Genomic DNA, 19,947 nt, shown 5'->3' on the forward strand with positions numbered 1-19,947 from the left:
TTAAATCAGAAAGTCAAGCTTGGAGGGAAAAGCATAGCTCTTGGCAGCCTGTTTGGGCTCAGAAAGCTGTTTTTCTGAAGTCAGTTTCAACACCCTGGTCCCCTCCTGTAGGTGAACTGAGGAAGTCCCTCCAGTCCCATCTCTGGGGTTCCAGGGGCGAGGGCCCAGAATAGGGCTGGGGTCCAGAGATCCAGGAGTCCAGTGGCAAGCAGAGCCCTTCTGCAGGGACAGGGAGTGGATTTACCAGCTGACGGGAGGGGCCGTCCAGAGGCAGGCAGAGCCCAATGCCTCCTCGGCGCCCAGTTACTCCAGGAAAGATGCTGCTGGCCCTGGCAGGACCCCCTGGGGCTCCCTCTACCCCAGGGACCCTGCCTGAAGGCAGCTTTGGCAGCAGAATCACCCTCTTCCCACCATTGGAGACCTAACGGCTGTGGATGGAGCCAGCTCCAAGCCTGCTGGCTGGAGAGAGACGGACGGGCACAGCCGGAGGCTCGGGGACCCAGGGTTGGGGGAGTGGTGAGTGGAGGCGGAGCAGAGACCGCAGCTGTCCCGACACACCTGTGTGCGCATCTCACCGGGCAGACACTGGGCGCGGGGGCCCATCTCCTTGGGTTGAGCATCGTCCCTCCCCAAAGAAGAATGGCCAAAGCGCGGGGCTCCCACTGGCAGCCGGCAGGCACCCCCAGGTGCTGTGGGTTTATTCATCAGGAGGCCTTGGAGCTGGTGACAAGGCACAGAGGGATAGCCTGGGCTGGGTCCTGTGCCTGGAGGCTGGGAGGCATCTGAGGAGGTGCCCGCCGGATGCAGCGATTGCTCAGTTCTGGCGCCTACCACGGGAGGCCCGGAACACCCTGCCCTACGGGCAGAGACGGGAAGATCCAGGTGTAACCTTCTAGAGTCCTCCACACAGAGTGACGAGGGCCACCACTACCCACCCCGGGGGGACACTGGTCCAACCCAGGGGTCAGTTTCCACCCAGACCAGAACTTCCACAGCAGCTGGCAACGATGCTGGGGAGGGGGGCTGAGCATAAGTCTCGGCTCTGAGCTCCAAGGGTCTGTCACCAGGGATGCTGGAGCCCTGGGGCGCCTGTCTTCTCTCTCCAGGACCTGGTAGGCTAGGATGAGGCTGCCTCCACGAGGCCTCTGCTCAGAGCTGCCCCCTCATATCTGGCCTGGGCATTTGGTGTCTGCAGCCCGGCCAGTAATTAAAAGTACCAATTAATCCCTGAGGTTCAGCTGGGGTTCCCAGGATGTCATGCCAACTGCCTCGGGCTGCTTGCCAGGGGGCCCAGGCCGGGGCTGCGGACACACAGAGGACACACGGCCGCTGGAGCTCAGGGGCCCACATGGCCGGCCCCCCAGGCCAACTATAGACATAGCTTCCCTGACCGTCGGTGAGAAGAGCCAGCCAGGGGACGGAGGGTGGGGTGGACAGGCAGGGTGCCCTTCTCTGCAGTGGCCTGGGACCCTCAGCAGCCCATTCAGACAGAGACTTCCCAAGCAGGTCCGGTAGCTGCGGTGGGTGGGCTGGGGGGGTCTCTGGACCTGGAAGGGGTTGCCCTGCAGCTCTCCAGCCCTCCGCTGGCAGGCCTCATAGGCACAGGGGCGCGTGGCAGCCCACACCCCCTTCTCTGCAGGGCCCTGGAGCCTCTGCCAGGGGATGCACGCCCAGAAACCTTGCTTACATCAGTGTTCCCAGGCTGATGGTCGAGGGTCAGGGTCCTGCTCCAAACCTGGCTCGTCGGATCATCTCCCTGAAACCGCACAGCCCACTCCGTAAAGGTGCAGCGTGTGGACTGGGGTGGGCGGGACAGGAAGGAAGAGCTAAGAGAAGGTGGGGGCCAGGAGGGGAACTGGGAGCCGCCCCACCTCGCTGTGTTCACAGACCACTGCTGCTTTTTGCTGCGCTGAGGCCTTGGCACATGCTCCGTGTCGCCTCCCCATCGTGCTCTTTCCTCTCTGATCGGTCAGAAGCTTCACGCCTCAACTTGTCACCTCCTCAGAGCTGCCTTCCTGGACCACCCCGCCCACGCCCATGCCCACCCATGGTGAGTTCTCGCAGCTTGGTGTGTTGGCCCTCCTCAGACGCCAGCACCTTCTGGGCTGGGACTGTGTGTTGCCCTGAAAGGCCGCCGCACACAGTGGGTGCCTCATCAGTACAGGAACCAGCTGTGGCCCCGCCTCCTCTGCAGGCTGCATCCCGGGTCCACTCTGGGGCTGCCTGGCAGCTCAGGAGACAAACCCAGGTCAGCACCATGGGTGGGGCTGGAGCGCACCCAGAGAATTTTACAGCCTTCACACCAGCCAGGGGGCTTTGGGGGCACTTCTGGGCGTCAGCAGCCGGGACAAGCCGAGCCTGGGCAGGGGTCTGCTGCCCCGTCGTGGGGAACGGTGGCCTGTACATACGTGACAAGCTGCCCACAGCACTGTGTCAGTCCCGGCCACTGCAGCCCGGGGGCGCCCAGGGTGGCCACGTGCCACACGCTGTGGCCTGGGTCAGGCACTGGGCTCCTCTAGCTCAGCCTGTTTTCCACCAGGGGCCCCAGTGGTCACCGGTCTGTGTCCTAGCTGTGCGGCGCCCCTCCACGGGTCAGTGGGAGCAGAGAGAGGCCACCCTGCCCAGTGTGCCCAGTGCAGCCTGGGCTCCATTCTCCTCTTCATGGAAACACAGACCTGGTGCCCAAGGGCACACCCAGTACAGGGGGGGGGATTCGCTCCCTAGGGCAGGTCTGTCATCCCTGCCGCCTTCCCCCCACGTCAACCGCGTGTCTACAGGGTGCCTGGGTCCCTATAGGCCAGAAGTCTAGAGGCTGCCTTGGGGTACCCCCCCACCCCCCGCTTGGGCCTCCGGCTGTAGGGTGGGGCTCCAAGGGGAGGGCAGGGCCTCAGGAGGGAAGCCACCACGACAAGCGGACTGTGACTCTGCAGAGATGGGCAGGCGACGGGAGGGAAAGTGCGGGGACAGGCCCCTCTGGAGGCCGGCTCTCCCTCCATCGTTGGGGCCTTCTCCAGCGCCCTTAGAGCAAGGCGCATCACTCAGGGTGCTTTCCTGGGAGACTGGAGGTCAGGGTCACTGACCCGGGTCAAGTGGGGCAGCCCATCCTTGACCCAAAGGTGGCGGGGACCTGCCTCTGGGCCCTGGTGCCAGCGGCTCCAGATGTGAGGCTGTGGGGTCCAGGCAGCCCCCGGCGCCCTATTCGCGTCTGCCTGAAACTAGGTCTTCTCCAAGGCCAAGTGTGCAGAATCCTCATTTCTAAGGGGGTCACAGCCCAGATGCTCGGGCTCTGTGGGTAGGAAGGGGGAGGGACCAGGCACTGGGGGCACCGTCTGGCTAAGGTGGTGGGGGGAGGTCAAGAAGCTCTCCCTGCAAAGTCAGAGGCACAGTGGCAGCCCTCGAGTTGGTAAAAGCATCACTGACTTTCAATTTGGAGTTAACCGACCAGCCCCTTCTACTCCTTAGGCTGCACCGCTGCTAGTCCGGGAATCATGACCCGAACCGGAGGTGCGTGGCTGGGGACTGGGCCCCCTTGCCTTGGGTCACTCGGGTCGGGCGGGCCACAAGTTTGCAGACAGGCGCGTTCAGAGTTGGCTGCCCAAGGGGTGCAGTCTGGCGAAGCCTGGGCGGCTGGTCCTTCGTCTCAGGGCGGGTTTGGCGAAAGAATCCGAGCCGCCCTCGGGGACCGCCGGGCCCGCGGCCAACTCGCGGGGGCGGCCTCGGGCGGGGACTCGGAGCCGCGGCCCGGCGCTTGCCTCCGGGGAAATGTCCCCTCTCCGACCCCGCGGTCCCCACCAGGGCGGCACACCCCGCCCCCTTCTCTCCTTGGCTGGCGCGCCCACCTCCTCCACTCCAGGCGCCCGGAGCGACCTCCGCCTCCGCCAGACCACCCAGGACCGCCCCGCCGGACGGCCTCGGTGCCCGCAACCCCCGGATCACGTCCGGAAAGGCCCTGGGCCCCCGCGTCCGGCCACGCCATCCGCCAGGCCGCCCTAGGGACTCGGCAGCGAGGGTCAGCCCAGGCCCCGCCCAGCGCTCCCGCCCACTTTGGCCGCCGCTGCTCCCGCGGCCGCGCCCCCGCCGCACTTTCCACGCCGGGACGGGACCGGTCCTGAGGTCGCCCAGCTCCGAGGCGTGTCCCCTGAGCGCGCGTTACCTGGACGTGCGCGGCGTGCAGACTGGCGCGCGGGAGGCTCCTCCACTTCGCGCCGGCCTTGCGGGCGGGGAGCCGACCACCGCCCTGGGCCGCAGGCTGGCGGGCAGTTGACCCCGGCGCCTCTGGGCTGTGGGCAAGACGTCGGGGCTCGACGCAGGCCGGGGAGGGAGATGGCGGGGGGGGGGGGGGCTTTTGAGGGCCCGCCTCCTCGCGCAGCGGGCAGCGAGGGCAAGGGGCTGGGGGCTGGGCCCGGGGCCCGGACGCGCCAGCAGAGGGAGCGCCGCCGAGCACCCCGGCAGGCACAGGGCGCCCCGAGCGCCCGGCGCTCCCCGCCGCTGCCCACTTCCCCTTCCCTCCCCTTCTGGAAGCGGGGCCCGCGGCGTGATGCACAGTCCGGCCTCCGATCCTCGGCTGCCGGGCGCGCCGGCCCCACGTGGTGCGGCGCCAGGCGGGGCGGGTGGGGGCGCCGCAGGAATTGCGGCGCTTTCTTTAAGGTGGGGGGAGGGGGCGGGGGGCGGCCAAGCTCCGCCCCCGGTGGCAGTGGGGTGCGTGCCGGCCAATGGGGAGCCGGGCGGAGGGCGGAGCCTTGTGGCCGCTGCTTAAAGAAACTTGTTGCGGGTCGCCCCGCGGGGACCGATCTCCAGCGGCAGCGGCGGCTGTGAGCGGGCTGGGGTCGGGTCACCGCACGGCAACTTCGGATCCCAGAGCGGCTGCAGCGCAGCGGCCATCGACCCGGTGCGCCTCCCTGGTGCGCGCTTCTCCGCGCGCGGCCCCGATGCTGGACATGAGCGAGGCCCGCGCCCACCCGCCCTGCAGCCCGTCTGGCACTGCCAGCTCCATGTCGCACGTGGAGGACTCGGACTCGGATGCGCCGCCCTCGCCCACCGGTTCCGAGGGTCTGGGCCGCGCGGCGGGCGCGGGGGGCGGCGGCCGGGGCGACGCTGCCGAGGCGGCGGATGAGCGCTTCCCTGCTTGCATCCGCGACGCCGTGTCGCAGGTGCTCAAGGGCTACGACTGGAGCCTGGTGCCCATGCCCGTCCGTGGCGGCGGCGGCGGCGCGCTCAAGGCCAAGCCGCACGTGAAGCGGCCCATGAACGCCTTCATGGTGTGGGCGCAGGCGGCGCGCCGCAAGCTGGCGGATCAGTACCCGCACCTGCACAACGCCGAGCTCAGCAAGACGCTGGGCAAGCTGTGGCGGTGAGTGCCTGTCCTCAGGCCGGGGGCGGGGACCGGGCCCTGGGGTGCCTGGAGCTGGGAGGTGGCGCAGCGCCCGGCCTCGGCCCTTCTCCCAGTGGCTGTTCCCAGGGCGAGTCCTAGTGGAAAAACCCGATCTGGCCAGCCGGGTCGGGTGCGGGGTACAGGACAGACTGCGCAGGCAGAGGGCAGCGGGAGGAGTGTGCGCGGGAGAACATGCCTGGAGTCCAGAAACAGGCCCCTCTAGGCCATGACTGGCAGGCTGAGTTAGGGGACCTCAGCTGTGAATGGCCCCAGAGCCTGGAGGCCTGTCCCTCCCAGTGGAAAGTGGCCTCTTCGTAGAAGCAGGACTCATCTCTGGAGGTGCCCTCTCCTTGGTAATGACGCCGGAACCACCCCATTGCAGGAGTCTAGAGGCAGATGAAAGGGTGTGGTTTGCCTGCCGGCATCTCCCTGCAGCTTCTCCCTCTTCTCCACCTCTGCACCCTCAGCGGGGGCAGAGGAGAAGGCAGAGGGTGTTCAGCGCGGGTGCCCACGCTGGCGTGATGAGGCTGGCCATTCTGTAGAAAGTAGCTGCCCTACGGCAGTAGTGGGCCTCGGCAACAGTACTGCTGTTTGTTCGGGACAGCCCACGCCCACCAAATGCTCTCTATTGGGCTTGACAGTGGATGGCTTTGGGGTCAGGGCGCTGGTCCCCTTTCCTGCCCCTCACCTTGCGAGTGGGCACTCAGACCTTGTGTTTGTGTCTTCTGTGCTCTTGCCCCTGTCCAGTTGGTGCTGTGCCCCCAGACCCTGGCCCACAGGCAGTTAGAGGGGAGCTCTGGAAGGGTATGAGGGGCCGGTGTGTGTTCACAGCCTCAGTGAGGACCACTGGGTCATGCCAGTGTTTCTGGAGCCCTGGGAAGCCAAGCTGCTTGAATCTCGGCTTGGCTCCCAGGAAGCCTCCCTTTGTCCAAGTGTATGCTCAGCTGGGTCCTGGCCTCTGCACCCGCCTGCCTTAGAAAGTCCCAAAGGGAGGGAACAAACAGGCTTGGGGAGGGGAAGTAAGAGGGGGAAGATGGAAGCGGGAGGACCTGAGTCTTTCCTGGCTCGTTCCTCCGATCGCCCCTGGCTTACTCCCACCCATCCTCCGAGCAGGGGCGCACGGCCTGGGGCCCCCACCCCCAGAGAGGCGCAGGCAGGCACACAGCTCCCCTGGACCTCCCAGGCTCATTGATGCGGTGCCGACCGCCTGCTCATCCCGCCCCTGCCCTCTGTCCCGCAGCCTACTGAGTGAGAGTGAGAAGCGCCCTTTTGTGGAGGAGGCGGAGCGGCTGCGTGTCCAGCACAAGAAGGACCACCCGGATTACAAGTACCAGCCGCGCCGCAGGAAGAGCGTGAAGACCGGCCAGAGCGACTCGGACTCGGGAGCTGAGCTGGGCCACCACCCGGGCGGCGTATACAAGACTGACGCTGGCCTGGGGGATGCGCACCATCACAGTGACCACACAGGTGGGCTCCTGGGGCCAGTGAGCAGGTCATGGCCCTCAAGAGAACCAGGCCTTCCCCGGGTCCCCTGAGAAAGGCCCATAGCCTCAAGAGGCAGCTATTCCAACACCCACGGGGCCTGCTCGGCCTCCTCTGACACTCAGAGCTCATCCTGGCCCAGTGCCCTGTGACCTGGGCATTTTCTGTCCTTCAGGAAGGCCTTTCTGCTCCCCTGGCCTTTTTACTGGTTCTGACCTCGGGTTCACTCATGCTGCTGGGCTGGTGGTCAGCAGCTCAGTTTCAGGATCAGACTGACCTGGGTGGAGTCCCGGCCAGCTGAGCAGTCTCAGTCGAGCTGGCGAAAGCAGTGGGCCTGGGGAGACAGGTTTGGTGTGGACCCTGTGGTTGCCATGGGTGGGGGTCTGGGCGCTTCCTCTCCTCCCCACCACCCCCACCTTGGTGGTCACGACGGGGCCTCCCTGGCCCCAGGTCTTCCCCTAGAACAGTGCTTAACGGAATTTCCTTGGCTGCGGAGTGAGGTCTGGGTCTGGCTTTGCTGGAATTTCTGGGAAATATACGGGAACAAAAAGCCGTTGATTCCTACCTGCGGCAGTTAGCGGGGCGGGTTTTCCTCCCATGTGTGTGTTGCCAGCCTAGCCACCCCCTACAGAAGGGGCATTCATCCTTGAAATGTGCTCTGTCCCCAGGGCAGACCCATGGGCCGCCCACCCCGCCCACCACCCCCAAGACTGACCTGCACCACGGGGGCAAGCAGGAGCTGAAGCTGGAAGGCCGCCGCCTGGTGGACAGCGGGCGTCAGAACATCGACTTCAGCAACGTGGACATCTCCGAGCTGAGCAGTGAGGTCATCGGGAACATGGACACCTTCGATGTCCACGAGTTCGACCAGTACCTGCCCCTCAACGGTCACTCGGCCCTGCCCGCCGAGCCTGGCCAGCCCGCGGCGGCCGGCTCCTACGGGGGCGCGTCCTACTCGCATTCTGGGGCGGCCAGCATCGGGGCATCCCCCGTGTGGGCTCACAAGGGCACGCCGTCGGCCTCCGCGTCGCCCACTGAGGCGGGCCCCCCGCGGCCACACATCAAGACGGAGCAGCTGAGCCCCGGGCACTACGGGGACCAGTCGCACGGCTCCCCGGGCCACGCTGACTACGGCTCCTACAGCGCGCAGGCCAGTGTCACCACCGCCGCCCCCGCCGCGGCCGCCAGCTCCTTCACCAGCTCGCAGTGCGACTACACCGACCTGCAGGCGCCCAGCTACTACGGCCCGTTCCCTGGCTACCCGTCTGGCCTCTACCAGTACCCGTACTTCCACTCACCCCGCCGGCCCTACGCCTCGCCTCTGCTCGGGGGCTTGTCTGTGCCGCCCGCCCACAGCCCCCCCAGTAACTGGGAGCAGCCCGTGTACACCACCCTGACCAGACCCTGAGGGTGCGGCCGCGGGAGGGGCGCCAGCCGAGGACCTCCTCGCCCCGGCAGAGACACACAGGCCTCCAGGGGCTCGGAAGGTGCAGCGAGGGCAGGAGTCGCGGTTGCGTCAAGTGCCTGCCGAGGTCCATGAGGAGCCAGGCTGTATGAATGAGCCCCCTCTGCTTCCAGATTCCCAGACCCCCATCCACAGACAAAGCCCTCCTTCCCTTCCCTCTCTTTTTGCGGGGACTGCGGCTTGGAAGCAGGCATGGGAGCCTGGGTTTTGCCTCTCCATGGCTGCAAAGCAGCAGCCACAGCACAGAAGACAAAAAGAGGAAAGAGGCACGGGGGCTCCGGGCCCCCCTGAGCTCTGAGAACGTGGCCAGCCTTGGTACTGAGAACACGCAGGGCCCACGGATGACGTTCCCGTGGCCGGGAGGCGTCGGAGGAATCACCGCCTGGGACCAGCCCATTAGACTGGAGGTGTTCCTTGTAGTTAGGGTTCTTCCGAGCAAGGTTTGGCTGTGATTAACACTTCTCTCTTTTTATTTTTATTTTTTTTTAATTTTTATTTTTGAAGCTTCAATGTGTTTGATTTGTTTTGAAAGCTGTTAAAATGTATTTATGTTCTGTGTTATTTTATCTTTAATTAATGAAATAATCTGTGCAGAGAGTAGAATTTAAGATGAAACAGAAGCCGGAGAGCTGAGGGTGAGGTGTGGGCGGGGCAGAGGGTGGGGGTCCCTGCTCCGAGTGGCAGGGCCCCAGCTCCGGGTCCCCCGGAGATGGCCGGAGCCCCGAGGCAGGAGAAGGGGCTTGTCTTGTGGTTTCTCTGATCAGGTCGGTGTAACCCTGGCACGGGCATTAAGTCAAGGGTCAGGAGACAGAGTGCGACTGAATTTCATCCCTGCCTGTGGCCGTGCCAAGTGGTGGAGGCGGGGATTTCCTGGGACTCGGTGGCTCCAGAAACGCATTAATCTCGGCTCTTAGGAACCAGGCGCCACCTACAAGCTGTGAAACTAGAACCTTTTCCACTAAGCGTTTTTAGATTCTTAGTTTTAGAAGAAAAATGCCGGATTTACCTGTCCTGCTTCCGCTGTGCGCTGAGCAATGATAACCGCCTACTTCCTGGAAAATTGTGCCTTTAAAACTTTGTAAATTTAAGTACATCTGAGATGTTGCTTCTTTTTACTTTTTCTACTTTTTCCTACCTTTTTCTAGAACAAATTTTTTTTTTCTTTTGCATATGTCTTCCTGGGGGTGGGGGCAGGGGGCTGCAGCAAACTCGTTTTTATGCAATCTATTTTTTGGTGTCAAGTTTGAACTTTTGCTGTCACTTACCTGCTGTGTTTCGCTCCTTTCTGACCAAGCAACGCTAACTTTTGTACAGATTGATTTGATAAAAATTAAAAACTGCTTTTTATCTACGTGGGCTGCGTTTTTTGTGTTGCTTCATGTAAGCCTGGGAGCTGTGGGTCTCCAAGACCGAGGGGGGTCCCGTTTTGAAGGGGGGCTCTGTGAGGGTTAATCCCAGGCTCCCCGGGGAGGGTCCGGCTGGCCAGACCACCCTCCATCTTCCTGCGGGTGGTGGGGGGCTCCTCAGGAGGCAAAACGGGTCCAGATGAGCCAGATTCGGCCGGCGGTTTCCTCCCGGGTGAATCCCAGAGCCGGTCTCTGGGTGGCTGACGGCATTTTTCGGGCGCTGGCTCAGAGCCAGGCCGGGAGCTGGATAAAAGCCGCCCCGCAGGCCCTGGGCAGGGCTGTCTGGTGGGCAGAAAGGGTTTCTAGGCAGAGACGGTTGTGGGAGCGACGACAAGCGAGGGGTCTTTCCCGTACATGCGGCTCGTGCGGGGGCTTCGCAGGCCCAGAGGTGCCCACGTCTGAGCTGCGCAGACTCGACTGGGTTGCGAGGGTTGAGAGGGAGATTATACTTCTCATGAGAACTGAGATACGCCAGGCAGCTGCCTCTGTAATTTTAATGGGGCGGCGCGGGCAGGGGGGCGCACACCCCATCCCGTTGCCAGCCCAGCCGCCCGCGTGGCTGCAGTCCAGGGCGCGTCCCTCGCCCCGCGCTGGGGAGCTGCGTCCAGGGCCTGCCAAGAGGAGCGTTTGGGAAGAGCTGCCCGGATTTATGAGGGTTCGTGAGACCAGTGTGTGCCAAACTTCCCGGGTGAGGCGGGTCTGGGAAGGGGCTGCAGAAAGCCAGGCTCACAGACGCCCACGGCCTTCACAGCCGGCTGCCTTCACAGAGCCAACCCTGCCAGGCCTGGGCCCGGCCAAGGGCTGTCCAAGTCCATATGGCCCTCCAAGCCCTCACACCAATGCCCCAAATCGAGGAAGGCCCCAGCGTCCAGCTTGCTGACAAGAGGAAAGGAGGCCTCCCCTGTGCTACTCTGGAATGGCCCTGGTTCCCGAGGGCTGGCAGCTCTGCTGGTTTTGTCTGGACTTGGAGGGGCTCCTGCAAGTTAACTCCCCAGGGCCTGGTCTTCTCCTGCCGACTCACCCTGGGCGGGGTTCCCATGAGTTTCAGTCCTCTGAGCTCTGAAGCTCAGAGGTGAGTCCCCACCCCTGCCTGGCCTAGGGCCTGGAGACGCTGTGTCCTTGCCCCTCCAGGGGCCCCCTCCCCTTTGGGGGCTGGGCTGGTAGCTCACCTTCCACCCCCGCCGGGAGCATTTTCCAACATCACAGGCTGAGCCCACAGCCAAGGGCCTTGGAAGTGATGGGAATCTTTGTTTCCCCAAATGCCAGACCCCTCAGTGACACTCTCAGAAGGCATCCAGGGTGGACACCCGAGAGGTCAGGGCTGCTGGGAGGGGTCCCTGGCCTGTTCTGGTCCTCAGGCTGGAGAATAATTTTTTTTCTTTTTTGGCCATCCCACAAGGCATCAGGATGCTAACTCCCCCACCAGGGATGGAGCCCGAGCCCCCTGCAGTGGAAGGAAGAGTCCTAACCACTGGACCCCCAGGGAAGTCCCTGGTGAAGAGTTTTTGACGAGAGCCTGGCTAACAACGTTCCCTCAAGGTTGGCCTCACCTGGCCTTGCCCTGAGTCCAGGAGAGCCAGGCTGCGAGCTGGTCCGAAGTCCTATTCTCGGGAGGCCAGTCCCTCAGCCCACCCCATGGCCAGCCTCGCAGAAGTTCCTCAATTTTCACTTCCTCAACCAGAAGCGAGAGCATTGCCTCTGGTGTCGGCTGAACAGAGTGCCCTGTTGAAGGAGAAAGGGGAACTGGCCTTCACGACCCTGCCCTGCTCAGGTGAGGTAGGAAGGCCCCTTCCTGGAATGACATCGGCTCTCAGAAGGAGACTTCCTGCTTGGATGGGAGCTCACAGCCCATGTGGCCTCAGCTCCCGGGTAGGCCTGGGCCCTCTGGGCGGCTGTCTGGGGAAGGCCCGAAGGGCCGCTCACCTGCAGATCCCGAGGCTTGGGCTCGGGACCTACCCAGTCTGCTGTGACTTCGGGCCACATTTAACGGGACAGCAGCCTGAACGGGACATTACAGACAGAGGGTCCTGGCCTGGTGTGGAGCCACTCTTTCCTCCCCAACATCTGGTCCATGGCGTCAGGTGGGGCAGGGGCGGGGGCGGACAATGTCTCCAGGTGGTGACTTAGGGCCACCAGGCACCGGGCAAGCCCTCACGCGCTGTGTGGATGGCCTCCATGGACACATTCCAGCAGGCTTCATGGAAAACCTGTGCTGACCACGACCCAGTCTGGACGCCACAAAGCCAGCAGTGCCAAGTACCACCGCCTCACCCCAGGGCCAGTGTAGACCTGAGACAGGACAGACGAGGTGCTCTGCCAGGCGCTTAGGGTGAGGGCTCCTTCTCGAGGAAGGAGGCGTGTAGCCACACTCTGCCCCCAAACTCAGGCCTCTGACCCCAATAGGGCATGGGGGCCCTCCAAGGAGAAAAGCCATGGAGGGAAGGAGCAGAAGGCAGAAATACACCCGGGACCACAGCCCCGCTGCCATCGAGGACGGTCCTGCAGCAGGGAGCAGCATCACAGCCTGGCCCCAAGGGCCCAGCGCGTCCACCCCGGACCACGTGCCAGGTACCCAGGCTCTGAGGCTGTCCTCTCTCGTGCCTCTTCCAGCTGGTTCCAGCCCCACCTGTAAGATGGAAGTGACATCCTGACATGCTGGGCAGAACCAGCAAGTTTAGGGCCTGAGCGGACGCTTGAGAGTGGCCCCTGGAGCCATTACCACCTCCTGTCACACCATGTGGCACCGTGCTCATCGGCAGAATAAGGCAGATTTGCTGCTTAAAAAAATCAAGTGAAAATGAAATGGGCAGAGAATGTGCATTCCAAGGCGGGGGCCTGGGATGCCTGCTCCCAGCCCCCGCCTCTGGGACCCCTCCAGCCGCTCTGAGTGCCTGCAGGGAGGTCGCCGTGCCAGGGGCTGGAAGCTCTGCACCTCTGCGTCCAGGACCATGGGTTGGCGACGGCCTTGCCAAGGTGCCCTGAGGGTGCACTCAGAGAGGCCGGGGCCAGCGTGTGGACAAACAGGACCAGAGCCCTCTAGCCCCCTCCTGAGGACGGACTGCCCCTGGGGTCTTCCCTCCCCTCATCTCCCCCCAGGCGCCCAGTGACTTCCTCAGCTCAGCCCCAGACCGGCTGCTGGATGCCAGGACGCCTTCCTGCCTCCCGACCGGGCGGGGCTGTCCCAGGATGGGGCCGGGGGCGGGGGGGGGGGGGGTCGGTCCGGTGAGCCGTAGTCGTCTCCCTGCGCCCCCCAGTTCTCTTCAGCCCATTGTCCCTGGGGGTGCTGAGGCCAGAACGTGGGGGGCTCAGGGCTCCAGCTGCCCTGGGAAAGTGCAAGGTCCCTGGACAGACCTCTTCACTAGGCCCCTCCCCAGGTCAGCTCGGCCCTGCTCACCCACTCCCAGGCCAGGGTGCCCCCCGCCGGACCCTGCAAAGGGTTAAGGTGCTGGAGGCCGGGTGGAGCGCAGCCAGGCTGGTGCGGGGCCAAGAGCAGGTGAAGGCGCTGCATTTTAATGAATCATTATTGCCGGGAGGCCTTTGTCTTGCTTTATCCGGTGCACAATAAAAGAATTAATTAGACAGAAAATGGCAGGGCAAGGAACTGACAAGTCATTAAGGGCTGCTGAATGACCGATGAGATGCACGCAGGGGTGGATTTCAGCTCCGGAATCATAATGGCCGGTCGGGTGCTTTGTATGCGCGACCAGCCGGCCTGGGCGGCATTGTGGGCCCTGCCATGGTGGCCACGCGGGCAGTGGGAATCGGCTGACAAAATCGATGTATTAATTTTCGTGTGCAGACACAGCGTAAATATTTGGCGGCAGAGGGGACTTTGGGGTGGCTGTCCTGGCCTCCAGACTCAACTCCCGCCTCAGGGGACAGAGGCCAGCAGAAGGGGTGCCCCCCACTCCCTGCACTGTGAGAAGCAGAAGGTGGGGGTGGGAGAGAAGGAAAAAGAGGAGAAGAAAGAGGAGGAGACAGGTGAGGAGAGGAGGGAGGAAAAGACAGGAGAGGGGGCGAGCGCGGAGGGGAGAGGGAGCCTGGAAAACCCAGAAGCAGCTCTCCCGAGAGCCAGGCTCCACCAGCGCCTGCTGCCGCTGTCATGGTTATTCAGACGTCACCAGGAAAAAAAAGTGCCACCTACAGATCCAGCTCTCCCACCCAGAAAAGCTGAGCTGCTCCAGGAGGGCAAAGCAGACAGCCTGTGAGTTAGGAGTGCACTGGGGAGGGTGGGGGGAGGCTGGTCGGCCCCTCTGTGCACCCGACCCCCAGGGGGCTGGAGCTGGTAATTGCTAGAAGCCCCCTGCTCCTTCACAGAATGGCCTGTGCCTCATGAGATGTCTTCTCAGGGGTGGGAGGAAAGGGGTCTCCCCGCGCAGGTGATGGGAGTGTGGGGGGCCAGAAGTGTTTGTCCCCTGGATGTTAAGGGACAGGCGGCACCACCCTGGGACCACTTGCCCAGCTCGTGATCCAGCTGACAGAGGATGAAGAGAGCCCAAGGCCGCGTCCCTGGTCTCAGCACTCATGCCCAGGCCGGGGGTGCTCCTGGGCTCCTGAGACCTTCACAGGAGGGAGGGTCAGCCCCCTGCTGCACCCCTTGCCCCCACACAGGCGGAGGTGGGGGTATCGGCTGCCTCTGAGGGTGGGGGCTCTGCCAGATCAGGGCTGCACGGAGCAGAGACCACACCTGCTTCCAGATGACCTGGTCCTGTTGGCGGCAGGGCCTCTGGACAACACCCCCCACAACAGTCGTGTCAGATGTGTGTCCCCTCTGACACATGAGTGTGGGACTGAGGTGGCCTGGACCCTCTGGGCATCACCCCAAAAAGGGGGCCTCCTCTCCCTTCTCCCCACTTTCTGGGGCCACTGGGGTCCTCTGAGAAACCGGCTCACTAAAGGAGGGGGAGGGAGGGATGAGATGAACATGGAGAGGGCCTGGGTGACCCTGGATCTAGAAACCGGAGGCGTCTACCTTCCCCAGACAGGAAGAGAGGGTCATCACAGCGGGGTCCGGTGCCTGGCGTCGGGGAGCTTGCCCCTCACCCCCGCCCAGGGCCTCTCTAGCCTCTGCGGTCCCACTATAAAATGAGAAGGATGACGTGGGCCACCCCAGGAACAGAGCTCAGAGGCATGGGAGATGCACGTGGACAGTGCTCAGCACAGGACTGGGTTCAGAGCAGCTACTAAACACATCCCCCAGAGTGGATCTGAGCTGAAGTTAGGATGACACCTCAGCCAGGGGGTCAGCCTGCTGGGCAGGGCTGGCCCTGTAAATGGTACCATCCTATGCACACTCGCTCAGTGCCAGGGGCCCATCTGGCTGGTTCTTTTCTTGCTGGGCATGAGTGGGCAGCAGCACTGAGGAGACACAGCCCCCAGCCATGCCTGGGGCAGGTAGAAATCTCCGGGCCAGGACTCAGGCGCAGCCCCTCACACCTCTGGGTCCCAACTCATCCCGGTTTCTCCCAACACTGACTGTCACGTGTTCGAGGAGGCCCTCTGTCCCTGGAGAACCTGAACAATGGTCACCCAACAGATAGATGTGGGAGCTCACACACTGCCCTGCTATGGAAAATACACACTTCGGAGTGTGGATGGCGGCAAGGGGAGGGGTAACCCCATCCCAACACGGGCAGTGAGCCCCTGGGTGGCCTTACGAGCTCAACAGGGTCAGAGCCTTGGCTGTGCTTGAACTTCACCTTTGACCTAGGCTGTTCTGGGCACAGACCAGATGCTCAGGGAGTGTTTGCTGACTGTGAACCCATGAATGAATGGGGGAAAATGGGCCAAGTCTCAGTTCTCCAAAGCCTGAAGCCAGATGAACGCCTAGTGGCCCCAGAAGGGCAGGAAGCCAGGCTGTTTCTCTTCCAGTACGTCTCAGACGACGGCTCCCTGTACAGGCCTAGCAGGGAGTGAAAAGGGGTGGCTGATGGGGCCAGAGACACAAAGGAACCCTGGGAACCCTGCACATCCCTGAGAGGTAGGCTGGTGGTCCTTGCACAGTGGTTGTTTGGGGGGGAGGGGGTTGGCCTGCTCTGAGCTGTTTAATAGAGAATGGTGAGGAACACTGATGACCAAGACCTCGAATGATCAAGAGACATCTGAAGCACGTGCTGAGCTCCCTTCTCCAGAAGGCATGGTGGGGCAGGGGCGGGGAGGGCACCTGCTAGAACGACCAATATTTAGAGAAGGGAAAACATGAAGCGCTGGAGAGGACATGGGGATGGGGCCGCATCCCTTGAAATGGGCTCCATCCTCCCGCAGCGAGCCTGTGGCGTGGCAGCCCGCTCCAGGCACGTGCACACCCAGGAAAGCACTCATGCGAACGGGATAGACGGGGAGCTTCCCACACGCCCTTCAAGTAAAGAAGGGAATGTCTTTCCACACGTTGTGGTCCAACGCAGCTAGGAGAAGGAGTCGGGCTCCTCTGGGGCAGGCCCCCAGAGGCAGGGATCTCGCAAGACTCCATTCACTTCCAGGATGAAGGTTTTTGCTTTCTTGTTTTTAAAGGCAGGGCAGTGAGAAAAACACACAGAAGGATTTCTTCCAAGATCAACCCCAAATTCTGCTGACCTCTCTATGGGGAGTGAAGTCTCTGGAAATTTTTCTCCCCAGAGTTGGGGAACCCACATCCCCATGTCTCCACATTCTGGAAGGTTCCACTCTACTCAGCAGATGGAGAGAAACTATGCTGAAGACAGGAGAGTAGGGGTGAGGAGAACCTGTTATCCACTCCCGGGTATCTTTCTTCTGCTGGGGGCAGGGGAGGGCGGGAGCCCTGCACAGCTGCCTGAGGCCCCAGAGAGGAATGTCCAGGCATGAGCACGTCCCGTGAAAGGACGACGTCTCTGCACTCTGTTGCCTGAGGATCTGGGGAAGTGCCCGTTCACAAGGGCTAGGGGGCAGGCGGGTGTGCTGGAGGGGGCGGGGGCCGTGAGGACAGCCGCCACCATCCGGGTGAGCTGGGCGGGTCTGTGCCATCTCAGCTAAGGCCTGAGGGTCTGTGATTTCCCCACAGGCACCCTGCTGGCCGGCCCAGGCCAAGCCCCGCGCAGAGGAAGAAAGTGGGGCAGGCCCCGGGGGCGGGACGGGCCAGGCTCTGCTGCTGTGAAGATGGACGCTGCACCGTCTGCACTCCGAGAGGCGTGGGCTGTCTGGCCCTGGCCGGCTGGGAAGGGGAAGGGCCCTCGCCCCGGCAGCTGGACAGAGGGGCTTGTGGGCCAAGTCGCTGCTCCCAGGCTTGGCCTCCCTGAGTCCCACCCAAGGTGCCCCTGCCCATAAGCCCCCTGCGCTGGCATCACCCGCAGGGGACGCGTTCTTGGTGTCTTAGTTAAGAAGGTTCTGGATCCCTCTGCACGCCCCGGGAGCACAGTGGGCATGTCTGGATGCTCAGGCTGGCCCCTGGGAGCCGGCCGGGTGAGGGGCGCACACCGAGGGCTGCGGGACTTGGAGCCGGGCCGGCGGGAGGTGCCCCGGCACCAGTACCCGAGCGGGAAGCGCCGGCGGCAGTGTTTCCTCCCCTGGAACACCAGCCCGGCCGCCCGCGGGCAGATGGAAGTCGCAGGCCGGCTGAGCGGGGGCTTCCATCGCCTCGGGAGTGCCTGCAGCGAGCAGGCGCTGTCGCGGAGGAAGCCGGCGCTGGGGCTCCGGGAGGTGGGCGTCTTGCTTCCATCTGGCAGGGAAGCGATATTCTTGCAAAGCACGACGCAGCCCGCTCGGTGCCTTTGGAAGGCAGACCAACTCCTTCTCGACGGTGCTGGGTCGATGGGGTCGCGGGCCCTCGCCCCTTCCCGCCTCCAGCTCCGCACACCCTGTGTGCGCTCGGCGGGGCTGTTCCCCGGTGCGGGCGCCCGTCACCTGTTCCTCCCATTTGCGAGCTAATTCCACAGGGCGCGTGGGCGGCGGCGGGCGCGGCAGATCCGGAGTGTGGGCGCGGCTGCTCCCCGCGCCGGTACTAAACAGCACAGCGGAGGCGCATTTGCATGAAGCCCTGGAGAGGCCCCACCCAAATCTTCCTTGGTGTGGAGCCCCTGAAGCTCGTCTGCAAAATGCAGACCCCCGTCCGCCCCGCCACCCTGCCATCCGGAAGGATGTTGGGACCCCAGCCAGAGGCCGCTTCTGTTCCCTGCTGGTTCGCCCCCCGCCCCCCCGGGCCGGGGGTGTCCCAGAGGTTCAGACTCGGTTACTCATCTGGGAAATGGGCACCGGGGTCCACCTGTCTGGGCACCGCGGGGGCCGAGGGAGCCACCAGGGGAAGAGAGGAGCGATATTCCCGTGGGCAGCCAGGCGGTCAGCTTGAAGGAGCAGAAGCTTGGGCCCCACGGAGCCTAAACGGGACTAAAATGTGAGATTCCTGCGCAGTCGTAGAGGGTGGAGAGGCCAGAGCCACGGTGCTGGGGCCCGCACAGCGAGGCTGGGGTCCCCCAGGGAGGAAGCTCAAGAAATGCCCACGGAATGAAGACAGCGCGGGTCCTGCAGGCGCTGGACCAGGCTGGGGGGCTCTCTGAGGGAGAGTCGTGGAAAGGGGGCTCCTAACCGTGGAAACAATTAACTTGCTGTGTGGACTGGCTCCCGACTGGGCATCAAGCGGCATGCAGGGGGCCTGGCCCAGTGGGCGGGGCCTGCGGGGCCGGCGGAGGAGGTGTGTGTGTGGGGGGTGAGTCCAGAGGGAGAGCCCAGCGGGCACCCCACAGGCCCTGCACCCAAGACAGAGATGGAGGAGCAGGAAGCCAGCTGGCTCAGCTGGAGCCAGAATGGTCATTTCTGCTTCCCAGGAGACCTAAGGGGACTGAGAGGGCTACCTGTTTGTTTTCAGCACCCGGGAGGAAGGGTGGGACTCAGTCCTGCCCACACGCCATGAGCCCCGAGAGGGCAGCGGGGAGCCCACTGTGTCATTGCTGACCTCAGCACCTCATGCAGGTAGATGAGCTGACCATTGGAGTGGGCCGGGGACAGCATCTGGGTGGGAGGTCCGCGGGCTGAGCTCTGGCCACCGCCCCTCGTGACATCACTCAGACTCCCTGCCTGGCGGGGGTCTGCCCACTCTGTCAATGGAGAATGGGGTCTCACATCACAAAGTGCCTGGTGAGGCCTCTTGAGTTGCCCCCTTCAGCTGATGTAGGTTCAGGGGACTGATCCTGGGAGAAGGAGGGCTTTTCTTGTGACCTTAGTCCCGGGATCCCACCGGATTCCCCCAGATTGCTCCTGTGGGTTTCCAAGAGCCTGGCCTGGGACAGTCTGCAGGAGCCCCTGGGGACACCAACATAGACTCTGGGTGGCTAGACCCTTCCTGCCATCTTTGGACTTGGGATCCTCCAGCCAAAGGTGTACACAAGCGACACCTCCTGAGCTCAGATGAGACAAGAGTAGGCACAGGTCCTTGGGAGGGCCTCCCCTCTGTCCTCACGCCGGGCTGCCCTGGCATCCTGCCTGCGCCGGGGAGCTCACCACCTGGCCAGGCTGTCCCAGGCCGGAGGCGGCAGCTTGACCCCAGCCTGACCGCCCGGAAGCCCCATGGGGTCAACTCCTTCCCTGCCCTAGTTTCTCAGTGACCTCGATAAGTGGCCGGTCTGAGCTCAGCTGCTGGCTCAGTCTGAAGTGGGGCTGGAGGAGCCCCAGACCCCGGGGAGGGGCTGCCTGTTGACAGCTCCCCCCGTGACGGCTGCGTCTGGCTGAGAAGTAGCGAGGGGCTCTCGGGCTGCAGGGGCTGAGTTCGGGGGTCTGGCTGTCCCAGAAAATCAAAACCACATTTTCTCTCCTGGAGCTTCTCAGAGTGCTTTAAACCAGACTTGGAAAACTCATTTGGACAGACGCTGTTTCCACCCGGGAGGGTCTGATTTTCCTCGGAATGCCAGCAGGATGGTCAGCTGGAAGCCGAGCTCAGGAGAGCAGAGAGGGACACCGGACCCTGGGCAGGCCGGGGGCTCGCCTCCTAGCTCTGCTCACGGCCGGCCGCCTGGCCTTGGACATGGCTCTTGGCCTGTCTGGGCCCTGCTCCTCACCTGGGGGCTCCCTGGGAATCAGGTGATAGGACACAGGCAGCCCCTTTACGCCGGCCTCAGAGCCTGCTTCTGGAATGACCGGGGTTGCTCTTCGGTGGGGACAGCAGGCATGTGTGACCTCTGCAGGCAGAGAATTGGTGTCTCTGCATAGAGGAGCAGCCAGTACAGCGCTCAGGACCCCGATACACCGTGTGTGTGTGTGCGTGTGCATGCCCAGTCACT

At 63.5% G+C, this 19,947-nt stretch overlaps 1 protein-coding gene across 1 annotated transcript; it reads left to right on the top strand.

Annotated features, from left to right (window-relative positions):
* The first annotated feature begins 4,864 nt into the window (after positions 1-4,864).
* Positions 4,865-9,669, top strand: SOX8 (SRY-box transcription factor 8). The gene is made up of 3 exons (XM_040229953.1): positions 4,865-5,350; positions 6,612-6,838; positions 7,522-9,669. The coding sequence occupies exons 1-3, from the start codon at positions 4,929-4,931 to the stop codon at positions 8,259-8,261; spliced, it is 1,389 nt and encodes a 462-aa protein (XP_040085887.1). The 5' UTR covers positions 4,865-4,928; the 3' UTR covers positions 8,262-9,669.
* The last annotated feature ends 10,278 nt before the right edge of the window (positions 9,670-19,947 follow it).

The sequence above is a fragment of the Oryx dammah genome, unplaced genomic scaffold (genome assembly GCF_014754425.2).
Source record: "Oryx dammah isolate SB20612 unplaced genomic scaffold, SCBI_Odam_1.1 HiC_scaffold_2, whole genome shotgun sequence".
NCBI lineage: Eukaryota > Metazoa > Chordata > Mammalia > Artiodactyla > Bovidae > Oryx > Oryx dammah.